Source organism: Strigops habroptila, chromosome 9 (assembly GCF_004027225.2).
Source record: "Strigops habroptila isolate Jane chromosome 9, bStrHab1.2.pri, whole genome shotgun sequence".
Classification (NCBI taxonomy): domain Eukaryota; kingdom Metazoa; phylum Chordata; class Aves; order Psittaciformes; family Psittacidae; genus Strigops; species Strigops habroptila.
This window is the reverse complement of record NC_044285.2, coordinates 37,230,223-37,247,793: the sequence shown is the minus strand read 5'-3', so window position 1 is coordinate 37,247,793 and position 17,571 is coordinate 37,230,223. Positions and strand designations below refer to the sequence as shown.

Here is a 17,571-nt window from a genome sequence, read left to right as displayed (position 1 = left end):
GGGGAAAAAAAAAGGAGAAGAAAAAAGTCAGTTACACAGTGAAGCTTTTATGATTAATTGAAACTCAGGTGAGTTTCCTCATTTGTTTGTGGACTATTTTTCCCTGAAGCCAAATTATCAGATCTGTAAGTGGTAGAAGCCAGCCACCACCAGCCTTGTTTCTAGTGGCGCTTGCCCAGCACCATCTGAGGAGTTGAGGCTGTAAATACTCTGAGTTGGATTTTTTCCCTTTATGGCATTTGCTTTTTAATGGAATGCTCATTTTCCTTCTTTTTTTTCAGGAGGCAGCCGGTGTTGTACCAAATGCCTCTGTAAGAGACTGAGCAACATGGCACCAGCTTTACAACATGACATTAGTATATGCACAAAACCTTCTAGGGAACAGTGTCTTAAATCAAAATTGCATTAAAAAAAATGTAATAGAAGTAAATCAGTATCTGTTCTTGGAAAACTGTTCTTTCTTTCAGAAACCACCACATTCTTTTTACAATTATTTTTATTTAGGGAAATAAGTAGAAAGCCACTTATTTCTTTCATAAAAATATTCTAGTTATAGTACCTATCAACTGTGATTTTTCACATTAAGCAACTTTAAGCCCAGAGAAAAAATACATATGGAAATGCCTACAGAAACTAAAGCTAACAAGAATCCATATTCTTGTTACAATGAATCATGAATTCACCCAGCTAAACCCGCAAGTACTGATCTTGAAGAAGATAGCAAAATGATAATATTGAGAAGCATTTTGTATAATGTTGACATCTCTCCCATTACTGTTTTACATATGCCAATACTGAACACTCATAAGGAAAGAACAAGTATTGACCTGCTAACTGACACTGATCCTTGGAGCAATCTCAAAGTTTGCCACATTTCAATTTCAAAATGCATTTCAGCTATAATATGAGTGATTTATCATTTAGCAGTAGCTGTCAAAGTAACCTCCTAGATAAAACAAAAACATCTGGAACCATAAACAGAGGAGAGCAGTAGCTGAATTTTAATCCAAATCTGACATGTTCACTTCATTAGGAACAGGAAACAGCTAATTAGTAATTGAATGTTTTGTGGTTTTAAGGAGGCTCAGACTTTCCAAACAGAGATGATTTAATATGTATTTTGGATGTAAACAAGAATAAAGATCGGAAGAGCCAGGGCCATAACATCTCCAGAGGAACAGTTGGGAGCATGGGAACCTCCAAAGGAGGGACTAAAATTAGTTTCAGGCCTTTGGCTAATTAAAATTATTGCCTTAAACTTTTAGGGGGTAAATATTAAAGCCTGGAGAGGGGGGTAAAGCAGAAATGCAAACATTGAACATTGTGGGGATGTTTCTTTTTTTTCCTTCTGATTACTGGGAATTTGCACACGACTTCTTCCTGTTGCAGGCTGTAGGTGATCCAGCCTGTATTAAAGTTCTAATTCTAACAGAATCTGCAGGTCAGCATGGCTGCCCTCAGAAGAACATGTCTGTGTAGTGACATTCTGCCACAGTGTGTGTCTCGTGAGCAGCAGCACCCCTGCGGGCACTCTGTACAGAGGCACCCAGAGCACTGCATGTCCTGGGCACCCGACGCCCACTCCCCAGACGTACGACAGCATCTCTGGCCTGGCCACCTACGCTGGTGGGATCCCATTAGTCTGTGTAATACCAATGGAAGTCAGCAGAAATTAGGCACTTGATGCTATTCAGATGGGCACTGGGCGTCAGCTGCATCTTCTGATACGTTTGACACTTGGTATTTGTACAGACAAGGGCAGTTAAGGCACAGACCACACACGTGTGCATGTTTGTGCTGTGTGTGCTACAAGGACTCACTCTGTCTGCAAAGAGGAGGGGAGGAATCTGGATGTGCATTCAAGGAAGCGATTTATAAAAAATGGGATCACTACAGGTCAGTAATATATAGAGATATTTAATTATTGATATTTTTATTGTATTTTAAAAACTGTTTTTCAGACTAAGGTGGGAGTTGGTCATCGAAGGTGCTGCAGGCTCATGGACTGACTATTTAAACTTTGGAACAGGTTTCAGTGTTTCCTTCCTATTCCCTTTATTTCTCAAGGAAAGTCCAATGGAGGTATCTGGAATACCTGGAAGAGAGAAAGTAAATGCCAAAGCTCAAGCAGAGTGCAACCACGCAGGCAGTATTACTGATCAGTAAACAGCGCATAGTTAAATATTTCCTTTCTTATAAAGCTCTCAATTATTCTCCAGAAATTAAAGTACTTTTTTGTTGCTGTGCAATAAACTGAACTCCATGGCATTAACAAACAACGTCATACAGCAACCACCCCTGAGCAGTTAACATGTTAGGAGCATCTGTGCTACCACTTACACAGGAAAGACAATGCCATGGTGTCAGATCTTTCCTGAAGAATATTCACTATCTCCTCAGTGTGGCTGACTGCAAGCTACATACCATTTTATAGCATTTTACTGTATTATATAGCAAAGATCTGAATAAATCTGTGTGCAATAAATGTATTCTTTTATTACGTTTATCCCTTAATCAAATATTCATTTATGTGGGCTTCATTCTAATAAAAAATGAGATTATACAAAGGTGAGCAAAAGCGTAGATTTACAGTAGTTTAAAGCCTAATTTCATTCTCTAGGGGTAATATTGACAATATAAAAACTGTATAAATGATATTCCCTAACACTAAATATGCTTATGAGCCCCCTGTGCATGTTATACTGCTTTACAGCCTACAGTGAAATGCATGACTGGCTTAATAAGCAAGACATTTAGAAAGGATTGTTTTTCCCCTTCACAATGTACAAGACAAGTAAAGAAGTAAAGATCTCAGTTTCTCAGTGAGCTAGAGCCTTTGTTAGTAATTGTAATTTTCCCTCAGGATGGTGGTGCCTTTCCTGAGCTGTTAGTCCAGGGACCAACATTCATCTCTTGCACACTCTTTTAGCAACAATATCATTGCTCTTCTCTTTCTTTCAAGGTTTAATGTGTGTATAAAGGACAAATCCAAAAGCAATTATTATCATCTGCACATTTATTAACTTTTTTTTTTCCTTTTTTTGCAGCCTATCCAGCACCTCTGAATTTCCTGGCTCCTTTGTGAGGCTTTGTCTGTAATACCTTTCGGTCAGTAACTGAGCTGTATTTCCATAAAACTATTTTAAACCAGAATGTGCACATGTACCCTCACAGCCCGCACGCAGCGCTGCGCCCGGGAACGCTGCTGCGCAAATCCCTCCAGCATGGGGAGCACCGCAGCGCAGCCGGCAGCTGCCATCAACCGACACGGCTACGGCTGGGGACTGTGCAGGTACCTTGGGAGGGGAAAGTCACTGGAGAAACGACATTTGGGATCTGCTACGTAGTGAGGAAACAAAGATAGATCTTGTTTGATCAGTAAATTATTCATGCAATTCAAAAAATAAAACCTAGCACTGTGTGTTGCAGAGAACATGGGTAGCAGAAATGAAATAAGCTGAACCTCCCCTTTGCCCATGCAGAGGAAGGAGGAGCTGCTAAACGTAGCAGTTCAGTGGAGCTCAGAGGTGGCTGTTTCTGCAGACCCAAGAGCAGCCATGCACCGGACCTGTGCTTTCAGAGGTTTTGCACAGGTCCTGCTTGAGGGTTGAACCACAGTCTTACACGATACCACAGGTGTGCTGGGCAGGAGCTGAGCTCTCTGCCCTTCCTAGGCTATACAGAGTCAGCATTTCAGATCAGAGCCACGCCAAGCTCTGGATGCAGCAGCACATGGAAAATACAATGCCATAACAATAAATCTGACTTACAAAGCTGGGGCAAATTAGTCTGAACCAGCCTCTTATTTTGCAGAAAGCAAAAGTAAAATCAGAAAACAGTTTTCTTCTCCTGTGGCTGTCATCCCTCAAAACCCCTCTTTCCCTACCCCTCTTGGTGGGGAGTGCTGGCCGGTCTGGAAGGAGGCTGCACCCAGGCTCTTCTGTGAGGTTAAGGACCACAGCAATTCCAACAAACAAACACAGCAAAGGATCCCTTCACTACCATGGGAAAAAAAAAAAAAAGACCTGGCTTGCAGGCAGTTCTCATGGTTTTGGGCTACTCACTCAGCCGAATGACAACAGTGGTTAAAACTGACTTCCTTTGCCTATTAGTTGTTGTGCAGCAAAACTTTTCCCTTCCATTATCTGTTTTCCAAACTGAGCAGTGAAAGAGAAAAAACACCAGCCCATGAACAGAGCAGTTTCATCTAGACTCATGGAAGCCAGTGAACAGTTGCTGCTTCTGTACTAACAAAGTATGGTTTGCTTTCTTTTAATCTACCGCTCTTTCTCTTTTCCACCTCTGCAGTCCCTGATGCCTAGTGCTGGCTGAGCTGCCTCCCCCTCCTCCCACAGCAGGCAGGGCCGTGGCGCCATCAGTGCGGCACACTGTGTCTGGAGGGTCTTCTCTTCTTTTCTTGTGCTTAGAACTACTGAGTCACCTCTGTCAAATATTTCCACATCCACATTAATAGACCTAAAAATTTGTACAGAAAACAGGATTTCTAATAAGTGACAACAGCCAAGGACAAGAATATGTTCACTGAATACAAACTATGCAGATGCTGGATTGCCACTGTCAGTAGAGAAGACAGGGCGATAACATAGTGGTTCCTGCTTAGAAAATACTCAAGCCTACTGACACTGAATTATTGAATAAATGATTTAGCCCTTTGTAAGAATTGAAAGGTATGGACTTTCACACTCAAGAGTTTCCTGGGGAAACCTTTACCCACCTTTTGTTTCCAGTAAATCTCAAAATCTCAGCTTCCTCCCTCGCATGTGTGTGTATGAGCTTACAGAGAGGGAGAGAGTCAGAGGAAGAGTGTGCCAAAAGTAGAACTAACACTGCAACCAACATCAGCAATACTGTTGTTTTTAAAGCATAATGTTTAAATGTTTCACATTTGCATCAGCAGCAGGCCAGCCATGCAGTCAGCGCAGTGATCTTATGATGAGTTATAGAGGGACCTTGTCTTGGTGAGCAGCTAACGCAAGGGCTTTCAGCAGCGCGTGGCCAGTGTGCACATGGATACAGCAGTCTGGTAATGGCACACGAACTTCAAAAGAGATTTTCTAGAAACACTGCAATATGACACAGCACAAGGTAACTAGGAGAGGTTTCGTAAGTCAGAGCATCCAGAGCAGGATGGGAAGAAGGTGGCCTAAAATTCAAGCAAAAAAGACAGCAAAGAACTTGCTTTGAAGGAAAATACCAGGCCTCTGGTTAGTTTAATCTCAAGAGTTTCTAATCACAGCGCTCTGGTCTTTTCTTATGTAAAATTCTAAGTGCCTGAACACTTTTTCCAGTGAAAGCAAGACCAAGACAATAGCACTGTAATTTCCAAGCTTGTTGAGTTTCTCTCTTACAATTCTAGAGTACTCTGAAATTCAGTAGTGTGGTTGATTTCAGTGGATTGCAGCATTTGGAGGTATCATTTGATACAGTAACAAAGTTGTTAAACCTCTTAAAAACCCTACTCCTCTCTCTTCTGTCCCTCTCTCCCCTTTTTACCACTGGCTGGATTTGAAAACTGACAGGTTATACCATAATATTGAAAAAATATAGCCCAGTTTTCTAAATAATAAAACCCCAAATATGTTCCAAACTGCAGCAGTCCTTCATCTTTGGCAAACAGAGGAAAATAACAAGTTATTCACGGTTACTGAGAGTTTTTGTGCTAAATCTCTGCCAGGTTATTTCACAAACAACAGCAGCAGCAGCCACGCTGGGTCCCCCTCCTGCTGCAGGTTCAGTGAACCACGTTTCCTCTGAACTCCATTTTCACCCCTGGAAAGTCAGGCTGCCTGTGCTGCTGCCTCCTCCTTGAAATTTGGAGTCTTGGTTTTTGTAAATGATTATCATCAAGTATTATGGTAACATCTATTTTTTAAAATTTTTTTAAGATAACATTGCTTTGCTGATTGTTCCAATATCCCCTAACAATGAAATATAGTAATACAAAAGTTAACTAAGGTATAAACATGCAAAAGGAGAAGTCTCCCTGCGATCATAAAATGATGTTATTTTCTGTTCAGCAGTTCATGTTACTGCTGTTCATGCTAATTAATTAAAGGAGCTGTTGCTGTAATGTGCAAACAGGGAATCTGAGAAACTGAGAGGGCTTTTAGGTCTCGAAGTGAAGTTAAGTCAATCTGGGCGCGGGCAATCAAATGTAATGAAATCACTTGTCAGTGCTAAGCTTGCAAAAACTGTGAAGTTTGACTAGGGAGTAAAAGGATTATAATTAGATTTCCAATAGGATAATAACTAAATGGCAGAAAGCAGTAAAGAGAAAATATTACTTTGTTAGCTAATGGTGCTGCTGTTCGGTTTTAGTTTTTATCAGCACACTTGTAGTTGTGCTAATTTAATTTGCTTTTATCAGCAAAAATGCACTACTCGAATGGTACTTGAATGTCATTTGCAAAAATCATTGATCTGAAGGTGCACTTAATGACACTCAGTATGTTTATTTTATGTGAAACGGAGATTGGCTGATAAAATGGTTGATGCACTATCTTGCTGGCCCACGAGTGAGTGATGGAGGCAGGACCAAGAGGGTATCGGTGTGCGTGCATCGCCCTCCCGCACCACTCAACTATGCAGGAGGCTCTATAACCACAGCAACTATTAACTTCCTATTTTGTCAGCTAAAAGCTTCTATCAGCTCAAGCTCTGCTGGCCTAAAAGATCAGGTACACAGAGGATGCAGGTATTAGACTGTAAAGTTCAGAAAGTTTTTAAGTCTCGTCTGCACAGTATTTCTGTTCAATTAATAAACAAAGCAGAAAGAAAATGAGTCAACTAAATGGAAGAGATTTATAATGCAGATCAGAATCCCAGTACATGAACAGCTTGTGTTAATAAAATCATTTTAAGAAATGAGCATAAAATATGATATGACTTAATCACTGTGAAAGGTGGCTGTGCAGCATTTTTGTAATTTTCCTTTAAACCGTCTTAAGGAGATACTGGCAGTGAAACTAATTGAATTTCAAAGGAAAGGCACTGTGTGAATGATAGATTTCTGTCCAGCGGAGCTATTGACAACAGAAAAAGAAAGGTCTGCATTGATGCTAAAACTTTTTTCTGTGCAACAGAGATTTTGGAAGCTCAGAAACAGCTTTGTATGAGGGACATGTGTTTTGACCCTTCCTCCTCCCAGGGCCCAAAAAACAAAGGCAGCAAATGAAGGAGGCAAGGAGGGAGTGTGTTCAAATTGTTAACGACAGTAGTGCAATAGTAGCTGTCAAGTACAAAAACTGTAATCAAAGGAAAAGAGAGTAAGAAGATATTACAGTATCAGCACAAATAAAAATAAAAGGGATGGTGCTACAGGATAGAAACACTTTGAAATCTAAACAAGCTCTATGGAAAGCTCTTTAGAAGCCTTTTTATCATCAGCTGAGAGTACTCTGTGGAAAACAGGCTAAACTCATCACACGTTTGCATGTGAACAGGATTACCACAGCAAAACCCTCACTGAAGTCAGCGTACGCTGTCCTTCATCACGGTGGTGAAGCCAAGAGGTGCTTCGCCACTGAGGAGCACAGGCCAGGTTTACAGCTACTGTGACTACTGCACAAGTCACGTTCTGCTTTCACAGCAGGCACCAAGCCCAGAGCTCCTGAGCTCAGTGGAAACCCACTTCTCCCTTTGTTCAGGCTTTTAACCTGGACAAGAACCACATTATCCACAGCCTGTTAAAACCAAAGAATGATGTAGTTGAGACCAGATTAAAAAACCACGAACCAACCCAAACCTGAAATAAAAATCATAAAATGACAAGGTTTTCTTTTATGTCAATAGACTACAGAAGTGTAAGAAAATTCTCTTTAATTCCTTCTAGTAAGTAAATGGGTGTCAGAAGTAGCAATGTATCACTTTCCCCAGTTTTTTATAATCATTTTTGATGGGAAAACCCTTTAAGCCAACTGTAACTTTTTTCCTCCAATTGAAAATTGAAATTAACTTTCTTTTTTTTTTTACTAGATTCTGTCCAGAGGCACCGTTGACTCCTGGGATCTTTTCAGAAGAGCACTGAGCACTCCTCTCAGCAGGTATCATAAATAGATAGAAATGTTACAAATATTTTGCTTGTCAAATTTAAATACATGTGTCTTAGTGCTTATACAATATTTTGACTATTTCTGGCAGTAACACTTTTCCAATTGCAATATTTAGAGCACAGCTCTAATCATATGTGTACACACATATACACACATATGTTGTATGTATATATATGCACTACAATAAAGCTGTGATTCTCCTTCTTTGAAATACATAGCATATGAACCTAAAATCACAAAAAGAGACAGCAGTAAAAATATTTGAAAGCTTTCCCGTATAGATGACAGATGGATGACAGATGCATAGCAGAGGTATGCAAAGTCGAGGCTTTAACAGTTGAGAAATGCTGGAAGTTAGGTTTGTATCTCTAACTGCACTGCAGTCCTCCCTGCACTGAAGGGGACTGTCTCTAGTTACTTCAACACACATTATTTTTGCACGTTCCCATTACCTGATTTGGTAGAGGGGGCAGAAGGGCTCTGGGATCCAGCAGTTACACTGGAATGGGTAGCAGTCTCCAGGCTGCTGGAATAGTTGGTGCAGAACTGAATGGTGTGTCATGAATATGGCACGGAATTGAAGGGAGAAAGTTGCTTTATAGGAAACCAACACTACGAAACTGGGCTTTCACCAGGGAATTTCTCTGTTCAAATTACTCAGACCATATTTTATCAGAGGTGACTCTGGTTTTTCTGCCTGTCTCAAATAGCCTTCCAATGGTAATGGAAGTAACTGAAGATCTCTGCATCTCCCTCCCCTAAGTGGTGATCACGCAGCTCCTTCACTTCACAGGCCTACAGCCAGAATGTGCTTACTGTTCTTTGGGAAGCACTCAGACAATACGAGCTGTATTTACAAAGTCACTGAACAGCGGGGGAAATGGAGCACTATGTAATTGCTCCTAACATGAACACGACTTTCCTTCTGTCCCACAGTTTACGTAGTTTTTGAAAACACCTATGATCTTCATAGGCAGCTAAGGATCAGAGGTAAAATATTTAAAAAAGATAAATCACATGTAAAACCACTTTTGAACTAAGTGCATGTATCTGATAGCTAAATATCACTTTCCAACATCTCTGTTTAAACAAAGTTAATTTGTGATCTTGATCTTCCTATGGTTTTCTGTACTGAACAGGAAAACAAAATTAAATCGTGTAATTTACATTTATCTTACGGCAGGAAAATGGAGACAAAAACTATTCTGCATTTTGTTAAATTTTTCATATGGCTCGTGGTAAACAAGTAAGTGATGGGATGTGGTACATACTGCACCTTGCATCGCTGCACTGTCATGTTGGGTTCCGTTGTGTTCTATTTCCATATCTGGGATTCCAGCATCTGAAAGACATGACACTGAAGATTAATGCATTCCCCTTTGCCCTCCTCTCATGCATCTTTAGAAAAATATTTATAGCAAACTAGGGTGATCTCCAAGTTACACGGTCTTGCATAAAACATTTGGTCTTCATAGAATTTTCAGTAGTAAATCGTTTCCAAAATGTGCAAACATTACTGGTCTCACAGTGAATTATTTTTAACGTGCTTCACATTTGTCTGATGATCGGATAATAACCAACACGTGATCTTAATATGTCTGTAAAATTCTCTTGGAGAACGAGGGCATCTGACGGATGAAAAATAAAAGTCAAAATTAAACTGGGATAATATTAACCTACATTGACTCTCCCAGCCATGTACCTGCAATGTACAGATTTAAGGAACATAGCCAGTGCCAGTCAGCATATGTGTGTGTGTGTGCGTGTGCGCGCGTATCAGTTTGTACGAGCGCGTGGTATAGACAAGTTCTGAGCAAACTGCATTTAAAAGACTCACCTCAGGATGCTGTAAGCAAGTGTTATCACCCAAAACAAAACTACATATGTGATACTATGTGAAATATTTCCAGATTTATGAGAAGAGCTTTCCAAAATGGATTGTGCCCCTTCTTCCAAGTTGAGAAAGAGTCTCATGATGATGTACACCTTTGAACTATTTATTTAATTTCATATTAGTAATACCTCTGTATGCACCATCTTCCAGGCTGGGGGTGGGGGCTCAAACACCCTAGGGTGTTATGTTAACAGATGCCATTATCCACCTTGTGCCAGCAAGGATTAGCATGAAGGGTATGTGATTTGAATCCATGACACCTCAAATCCTGGAGAAACTTCTGCTTCCCTTATCATATAGCCCTTAGAATTACAGCAATAAAAATCCCACACCTGAAAGGGAGCTGCATGTACAGTTCTGAAGTTTTTCTGTGTAGAAGCCCGTTCTGGACTTTCTCCAGTATAGAATAACTCTACTGTTGCTTTCTCAGATCTCTTTAGTTGGAATGTCAGTATCCATTGCAAAGATGACATTTTGCTGGTCACCCTATAGCCTCACTGAACTCTGTGTCAAAGCAGGGCAACACATTAAAGTCCATGTGTTATAGTCCATGGACAGACGAGTAATATGAGTTTATAACTTAGTAATATAAGTGCAAATGAAATATGTGACGTATGCATATATAGCCCTATAAATACATATGAGCAAATAAATAATATTTTCATGTATACAAATTTTGCTTATAAAATTGACTGCTATTACATAGGGCTTTCCTTATTCAGATTCCTGTTTTGAAGGGAAGTTCAGGGCACTGATCTATTAATCCGAAAAGGTTCTTTCTCTTCAAACCTTTTAGAGTACATGTTGTATATACGAAAAATGACAAAGTCATCTGTAACTAGTAACAGCATCTGTTAAATGAGACAGACTGTCAGAGTTAAATTAAAAATATTCAGAATAGCCCTTCACATTTTGTTGTCATAAAATTGTACCTGCAATTAAATTGTGGATTAAGATGCTAATGAGCTACCTGATTTGCATGTGCAATCAGATTAGCATGTAAATATCAGCTTCTTGCAGGCACTAACATATATATGACTACCTGAGTGTGCTTGCAAATCAAACCACTAGCAGCCAGGCCCACAATAGCAGATGTAAAGATCTGTTAATCACATTGCTGGCATGTTGGTACCCCTTAATTTGTGGCTTCCAGAACTGCTGAGTACTCCTAACTGTCGTGCGAGCAGCAGGTGCTTACCAGCAATGGTAGAGTCTGGGTGAATGACCTTACAGAACATCAGGATTTTAGTTTGGGTTTTTTTTCTGACATTCATCTCATGGTGTTGGCTGTGTCTATGGGATGCAACCTGGGCATTTTCCTGATCCAGGGGAGGCGGTAGAAAAGGTTTCTGCTGGCTCTGTCCATCCACTCTCCCTTGGGTCACTGTCCCTGACCACGGTGCAATGGCAAGCTGTATATCCATGCTGGAATCACCACCGCTCACCCTCTGTACATCAGAAAAGCCAGCCAGTTCCTGGTTATAGCGATATGCTGGACTATAAAACCCAGCAGATGAGAATGCCTCTGAAAGCCGCTGCTCTCGTACTTAAGGAGTTTATATCTCTTAGGTGCTGTAGATAAATCACAACTTGCAGTCCATTGCAGAGTGTTGCAATGGCAGTTCACGCAGACAGGCTGGCTCTAACTTTAAAAAACAGTTTGGGTAGCCCTCACAACTGAGAACTCAAGACAAGATAAGCTCATTATTTTTACTCAGCAGTTCAGGCAGATTTTGCAGTCTGCTTATGTTACCATGGCTCAGTTACCAGCAGTGCCCACAGTAGGCAGGACAAAGTTAACATGAAGACTACAGATACAGATACCAACTGAAAATAACCCTGATTCATGAGCCTCTGCAGAGACTTCCAGGGAAGGATGCACAGCCTAAACCTTAGCTACAGAACCTGAAATTAGCTAAAACTCAACTAGGTTCATGTTAAATATTCAAACCAAAGCTCTAAATTTTGGCCAGAACCATCTTAAGCAGGAGAGGCAAATCCTCCCACTATCCAAAACATAATCACTGTTTAGAAGATGAACTGATTTGGTTTTGTTTCACAAGAGTGTTTGGGAAGTATTCAAAACCTAGTCAGCTCTGAAAGCTGATACATATTTAACAAACTTAATAGGTCCTGAGGCTGAGCAAAGTTCAGCCAAACGGCTTTTAAAATGAAGCTCAGCAGTTCTAAAAATGAATCTGCTGAGAGAGAAGAGTTCAGAGAACCTTATAGGAACCAAATTTCACATTGTCTTAGCTGGCACTGTAACAGATTTCTCTGGTAATGTATTCAGCATTTCTTGTCAGGCCTGTGTAAACTGCTCTGTCTGTTTCTCTAGTTACAGACTTACTTATTTTTTTAATTCATGACCCAGAGCACATGGCCTGAAATAGATTTTTAATTATTTCAGGAAAAGGATTGTAGTTTTTTATTCTGGAATTTACTTTGTGCATCATTTTACTTCCTTTTTTTTTTTTCCCCACTCAATTAAACATCATTCTAAGCTAACTGCGAAAGGCCAACTAAGACATTACCATTTAACATCCTGAGACCGTCACCTGATGTGGCCTGTTTAAGCGCTTGTTCCACTTGTTCTCTTCTCTTTGATTCAAATTCCAAAGCTTCCTGCAATTTTCTCTTTGCCTTTTTTTCTTTCTTCAAGCGTTTCTGAATTGTTGCTGAAATTATAAGAATGGCTGTTAAAGCACAATTAATACATAATGGAGACAGTAAATGAATTTATGTTCAAGGCCCCAGTTCTAGTTTGAGAAACCCCCCCCCAAAACTCTGTCATGAATCTGATATAAAAAAAACCCAAACCAAACCAACAAATACCAATCAACCAAAAACAAAACCACAAAACCCCCAAGCCATATCCTGTAGTGAAACAGTCTGAAAGGGCTTCAGATCTGGTTAAAAAAATCCTAAACTGTATTGCCACTCTGGAACAGCCTCATGGATTTCAGTCTCCACACCAGAACCTCAGCATCTTGGAGCCAGCCTGGTAGTTCATGTTTGACTGCACCAATTTGGACTCAATTCCAGGTACAGTTCTGCAGAGTCTGGTTGAGCAGATCATCGGCTTAAACTGATTTCCAGCAACAGCAGCAATATATATCCTCAAAATGAAAAAAAAATCTCTCCCCTTCATTCTAACCTTTTGCTTTAATGTTGAGATTTATAATGCACCCTCTTCTGCCAGTAGTTTTATCTAGAAAGATAATCCAAGCACACTGGTTATGTCATCCCTGACCATTCTAATGGATAGAGGAAGTCTTCTGAATGTTCAGATTCGGTTTTAGTTACGTTTTCTAATATTAAATTGTCGTGGTTTGAGCCCAGCCGGTAACTCAGAACCACACAGCCGCTCGCTCACTCCCCCCCCCCCCCCCCCCCCGGAGGGATGGGGAGGAGAATGGGAAGAATGTAACTCCCACGGGTTGAGATAAGAGCAGTCCCGCAACTAAGGTATAACACAAAACCACTACTGCTACCACCAATGATAATAACGATTAGTGAAATAACAAGGGGAGAGGATACAATTGCTCACCACCCGCCGACCGATACCCAGCCCGACCCGAGCAGTGATCAGGGCCTTCCGGGTAACTCCCCCCGGTTTATATACTGGGCATGACGTGCTGTGGTATGGAATACCCCTTTGGCCAGTTTGGGTCAGGTGTCCTGTCTCTGCTTCCTCCCGGCTTCCCCTCCTCCCTGGCAAAGCATGAGACTGAGAAAGTCCTTGGTTGGAATAAACATTACTTAGCAACAACTAAAAACATCGGTGTTATCAGCGTTGTTCCCAGGCTGAAAGTTAGAAAACACAGCACTGCACCAGCTACTAAGAAGGAGAAAAATGACTGCTATAGCTGAACCCAGGACATAAATGGAAATGAAATTTATTTCTGCAGGAGAACTGTCCGTATGCAGCACTGGAGAATCTGACACGTCAGTACCAATGGGGTACAGAGTGCAACTCCATGGAATTAGGTCATTTTTTTGGTGAAAATGCAACAGGAGTTGGGTTAATTTTGAAGCAGAATAACTGAAATACCAAGAACCACTGCCCAAGACAGAAGTCAGGTGTAAGGCTATTTTGAAGCTGGGTTAAGTGGGTACATAACTCAGATGAAAGATCAAATGTATAGAGAAGGGGTATGTACTGAGTAACATGAGTACTTAAGCACTTCACTATTACTGGGAGGAAAAAAGACAAAAAGCCAAAGGAGAGGAACAAAAAAAGCATTGGGTTTTTGTTCCCAAAGGTTGAGAATCTCAGAGAGAAATTAAGAGGGAACTTCCCAGGTGGAAAGCAGGCTGAAAACAACCTTATAACACTGGTAAGTAAATGAAGTGTTATTATCTTCATCAGCAATTTCTCATTTTAACTAAAGCACTCCATAAACCCCTGCATAATAGCTGGCTGGCTGGACTTAACATAGGTACCAATGCAATAACTCCCGTACAGCAGTAGATCACAATGCACTCTACAGTCATATCATCTTCTCTCTTTTACAGATGGAAAGCAGAAACAGTGCCTTGACAAAACTCAGCCACAGACCGTCGGTTCATCTATATAAGAACTGGCAGAAACCAGAAGTATTCCTGACTAATCTCATTTTTAAACCCAACTATAAATAAAACTGTAACTAGAGAATTGTATAGTATTAATTGTAGCCATGTGATCAATATCTTCATTGTGAACTGCTGACATTGGCTATTGTATTGCCTCACCTATATAAATTCCAGCAATAAAATGCACCTTTTAAGCCTTTTCCTTTTCAAACCCTGAATCTTAATCCTGTATTTATTTTTCACCAGCAGGTCACCATTTCTTGGGCCAGAACTGCATCTCACAGATCTACCTCTGCCAACCACAACCTTCCCTGTGCTCCTTCCTGTCCTTATTATCCCTATTAAACTATCTTTAATGGGCTCTTACACTTGTGTTTTTCACCAGTGCTGCAAGAACACCATCATGTGTCTCTCTGTTGTACGACCCACACCTCTCCTTCCTGGTTTAAATGGCTTGGTCGGATCCACAGGCCCATCACCACCTTCTGCTGGGGGTATCCTGCAGCCAGGAAATACTCCCCTCCTGGACACAGCTCTTGTTTCAGGAAACCTGTGATCACCTGGCACGTGTCTGACTGGCATGAGGAAGATTAGCTGGACCAGGGGCTGATGCCCAAGTACCTTCTCAGAACTGTCTGGAGAACAATGTTAGCAAGCCCTGGAAGGGGTCAAAGATGACTCCCATAGCACACCCCAGCTCATATGAACATTCTACCTTCCTACAACCCATCACAGCTCATGCAGAGGGTCAGAGACTGCCTCTGCATTGTGTTGCTTTGGTTCACATGGGTAGTCAAATCCCCAGAACCGTACTTAATCCCATGGATTCATTATGGAATTATTAAACAAATGGAGAAGTGATGGCACTAGAAAAGGTAGGTAAAACTAACAGACCAGAAAGAATCTAAGCTTAAACATAAATGCCCTTTAAAAACTACCACCTATTTGAGTCAAGTTTGCTAGTGCACAAACTGTGGCAAACATTGCTTACAAGTATTGTTAAAATGAAAGTTGGATTTATACAAGCAGTATTTTGCAATCCCTTTTATTTATTTGCTTCTCCTGTATATTAGATACCTGTGAATTTCAAATCACAAAACATCACTAGAAAATTGACTAAAACATCTGGAAAAATTCTAGGGAAATCCATAGTATTTATACAAATTTTTGTGACTACTTGTTCATCTGAATTCCTATTGACTTGTACAGATCTGTCTGGATTTGTGAATGCTCCACTTAGGGGGGGGAGGGGGAAGGGTGTGGAGAAAAAGGGAAAAAAAAAAGAGGATACCATTACATAGGAAAGCTCTGGGAGACTTTAATAAATGATGAATTTCAAAATGTGGTCTTAGAACATAACCTTGGAAAATCGAGCATCTCGCATGTAAAAGCCTATCTCTTTCCATAGTAATACAGATGTGCATGTGGCAATGACCTGAAAGACAAACGATGCTGAGGATATTGATTATTGGTGAAATGGTCTTTTGAGCCAGAAGCCAACAAACTCTGTGAATGGCTTAAGGTTTTTGTTGACTTAAATGTGACTCCGGAGGTGCACAGTGTGCTGTCTGCCTCCAGGGGGGTAAGTTTTGTTTTACAGAAATACAGCAGTCTCATCCACACTCAGCTGGGGTGATGCAACATTTCTGAATACCCACTGCCAATTTAGCAGCTTCAATAGTATTTACTGACCCTTCACAACTCGACTGAGAAGTGCCCTTCTTTGTGGCCTCTTACCGAGCCCTGGCACTGCAGACAGCTCTATTCTACATGCCTAATTCCAATTCAAACCACATGGGAAGATAGCGCTTGGCACCTACATTTCTTACCTAGTTTTGTCTTTCTTATTTCATGGGTGTAATCTAGAAGTAGCTTTTAGCACATGAAGAACTCTTCCTCTCCTTCAGATGCAGATTTGAATTTTAAAAAGAACACTGCCTTTTGTTGCAATATCACAGCGAAAAATTCAGATTTACCAATTTAATTGCCTATTATTATCAAAAGCTTCTAACCAGTCATGGTTTTGTTTTAGAAGGCCCTGTAAGGAGAGTGCTATTGTACTGCACTCTTCTTATGGAAAAAAATTATCTAGGGTTACTTGGTTCAGATCTTGCACTTGAGTAGACAATTTCTTGTAGTTCTGTCTATTTTGTTGCACTGAAGTTATCCACAGGACAAACTAGCTGACTAGCAGCTAACCGTTTACAGAAATGGGGGCTAGGTAAGTAGTAAGGTAATGAAAAAAAGCCACCCACATACCCAAATTGCAGACATACTCTCTTTCTCACAGTAAGACTGATTCTCAATGCTCGGAGGATAACAGCAGAAAACAAAAGAAATTAAAGCTGTCAAATGAAGAAATCGGGCTGGGAATACACAGGCAGAGGGGTAATATGCACGTGAAAGCCATGAAGCCAAATCAGCTTTCCTGCACAGAACTTGCCAAAACTCTCTGTGGCCAGTTGCCCTCCAGGAAATAATCCTTCAGCCACTATTCTGTCTGCTTACAGAAAAGTGTGCTTCATTCTGTTTTTATTAAATTTAAATCTTTCATTAGCAGTGCTAGTCCACTGCTGCATTACACTGAAGTATGAATGTCAGTTAACTCTGAGTCCTCATAGCTCCAGCTGGAAATGCCAAAGGGTTATACATTTAATAGATATCTAAACTCAATTTTTCATTCACTCACCTCTGCTTTGCAGCTCAGCTGTGAGTTGCCTTTCCAAGCTCTCTCTTAGTTCTCTCTCTCTACAAAGCTCCATCTTTAACTCTTTCTTTTCCTGCTGTATCTGCTTTTCCTGGACTCTTGCATTGTCCACAGCCACTTTCAATAGGCCCTAAAACACACACAAATGTAAAATCTGAAAATACCATTTTGTTTCAGCACTGACAACATTCACCCATTTGCTTCTTTTACACCCTCTAGGAAAACAGAAAAATTAAAAGCAGAAATCTACAGACCCAGAACACAACTGGGCATTTGAAGTAGCTAAATATTACAAATGAGCAATTTGGTGGCGTGGAATCATT

General features: G+C 40.6%; 1 protein-coding gene and 1 long non-coding RNA gene across 8 annotated transcripts in view; one reads left to right on the top strand and one right to left on the bottom strand.

The window, feature by feature from the left end:
• LOC115612700 overlaps positions 1-15,993 on the top strand; it is a 30,933-nt gene extending 14,940 nt beyond the window's left edge. Inside the window, exons 4-7 of one of the 7 annotated variants that reach the window (XR_003993121.1) lie at positions 1-3,108; positions 7,996-8,063; positions 14,232-14,306; positions 14,788-15,993. This is a non-coding gene — a long non-coding RNA (uncharacterized LOC115612700). Of the gene's footprint in view, positions 3,293-7,995; positions 8,064-14,231; positions 14,307-14,484; positions 14,753-14,787 lie in introns of those variants that run through there. The other 6 variants (XR_003993116.1, XR_003993119.1, XR_003993118.1 and 3 more) reach the window with 6 other exon arrangements.
• Positions 1-17,571, bottom strand: part of DACH2 (dachshund family transcription factor 2) — a 293,462-nt gene that overhangs the window by 876 nt on the left and 275,015 nt on the right. Inside the window, 3 exon segments of the mRNA XM_030497302.1 lie at positions 9,349-9,414; positions 12,501-12,644; positions 17,231-17,378. Coding sequence (XP_030353162.1) covers positions 9,349-9,414; positions 12,501-12,644; positions 17,231-17,378 — 358 coding nt within the window.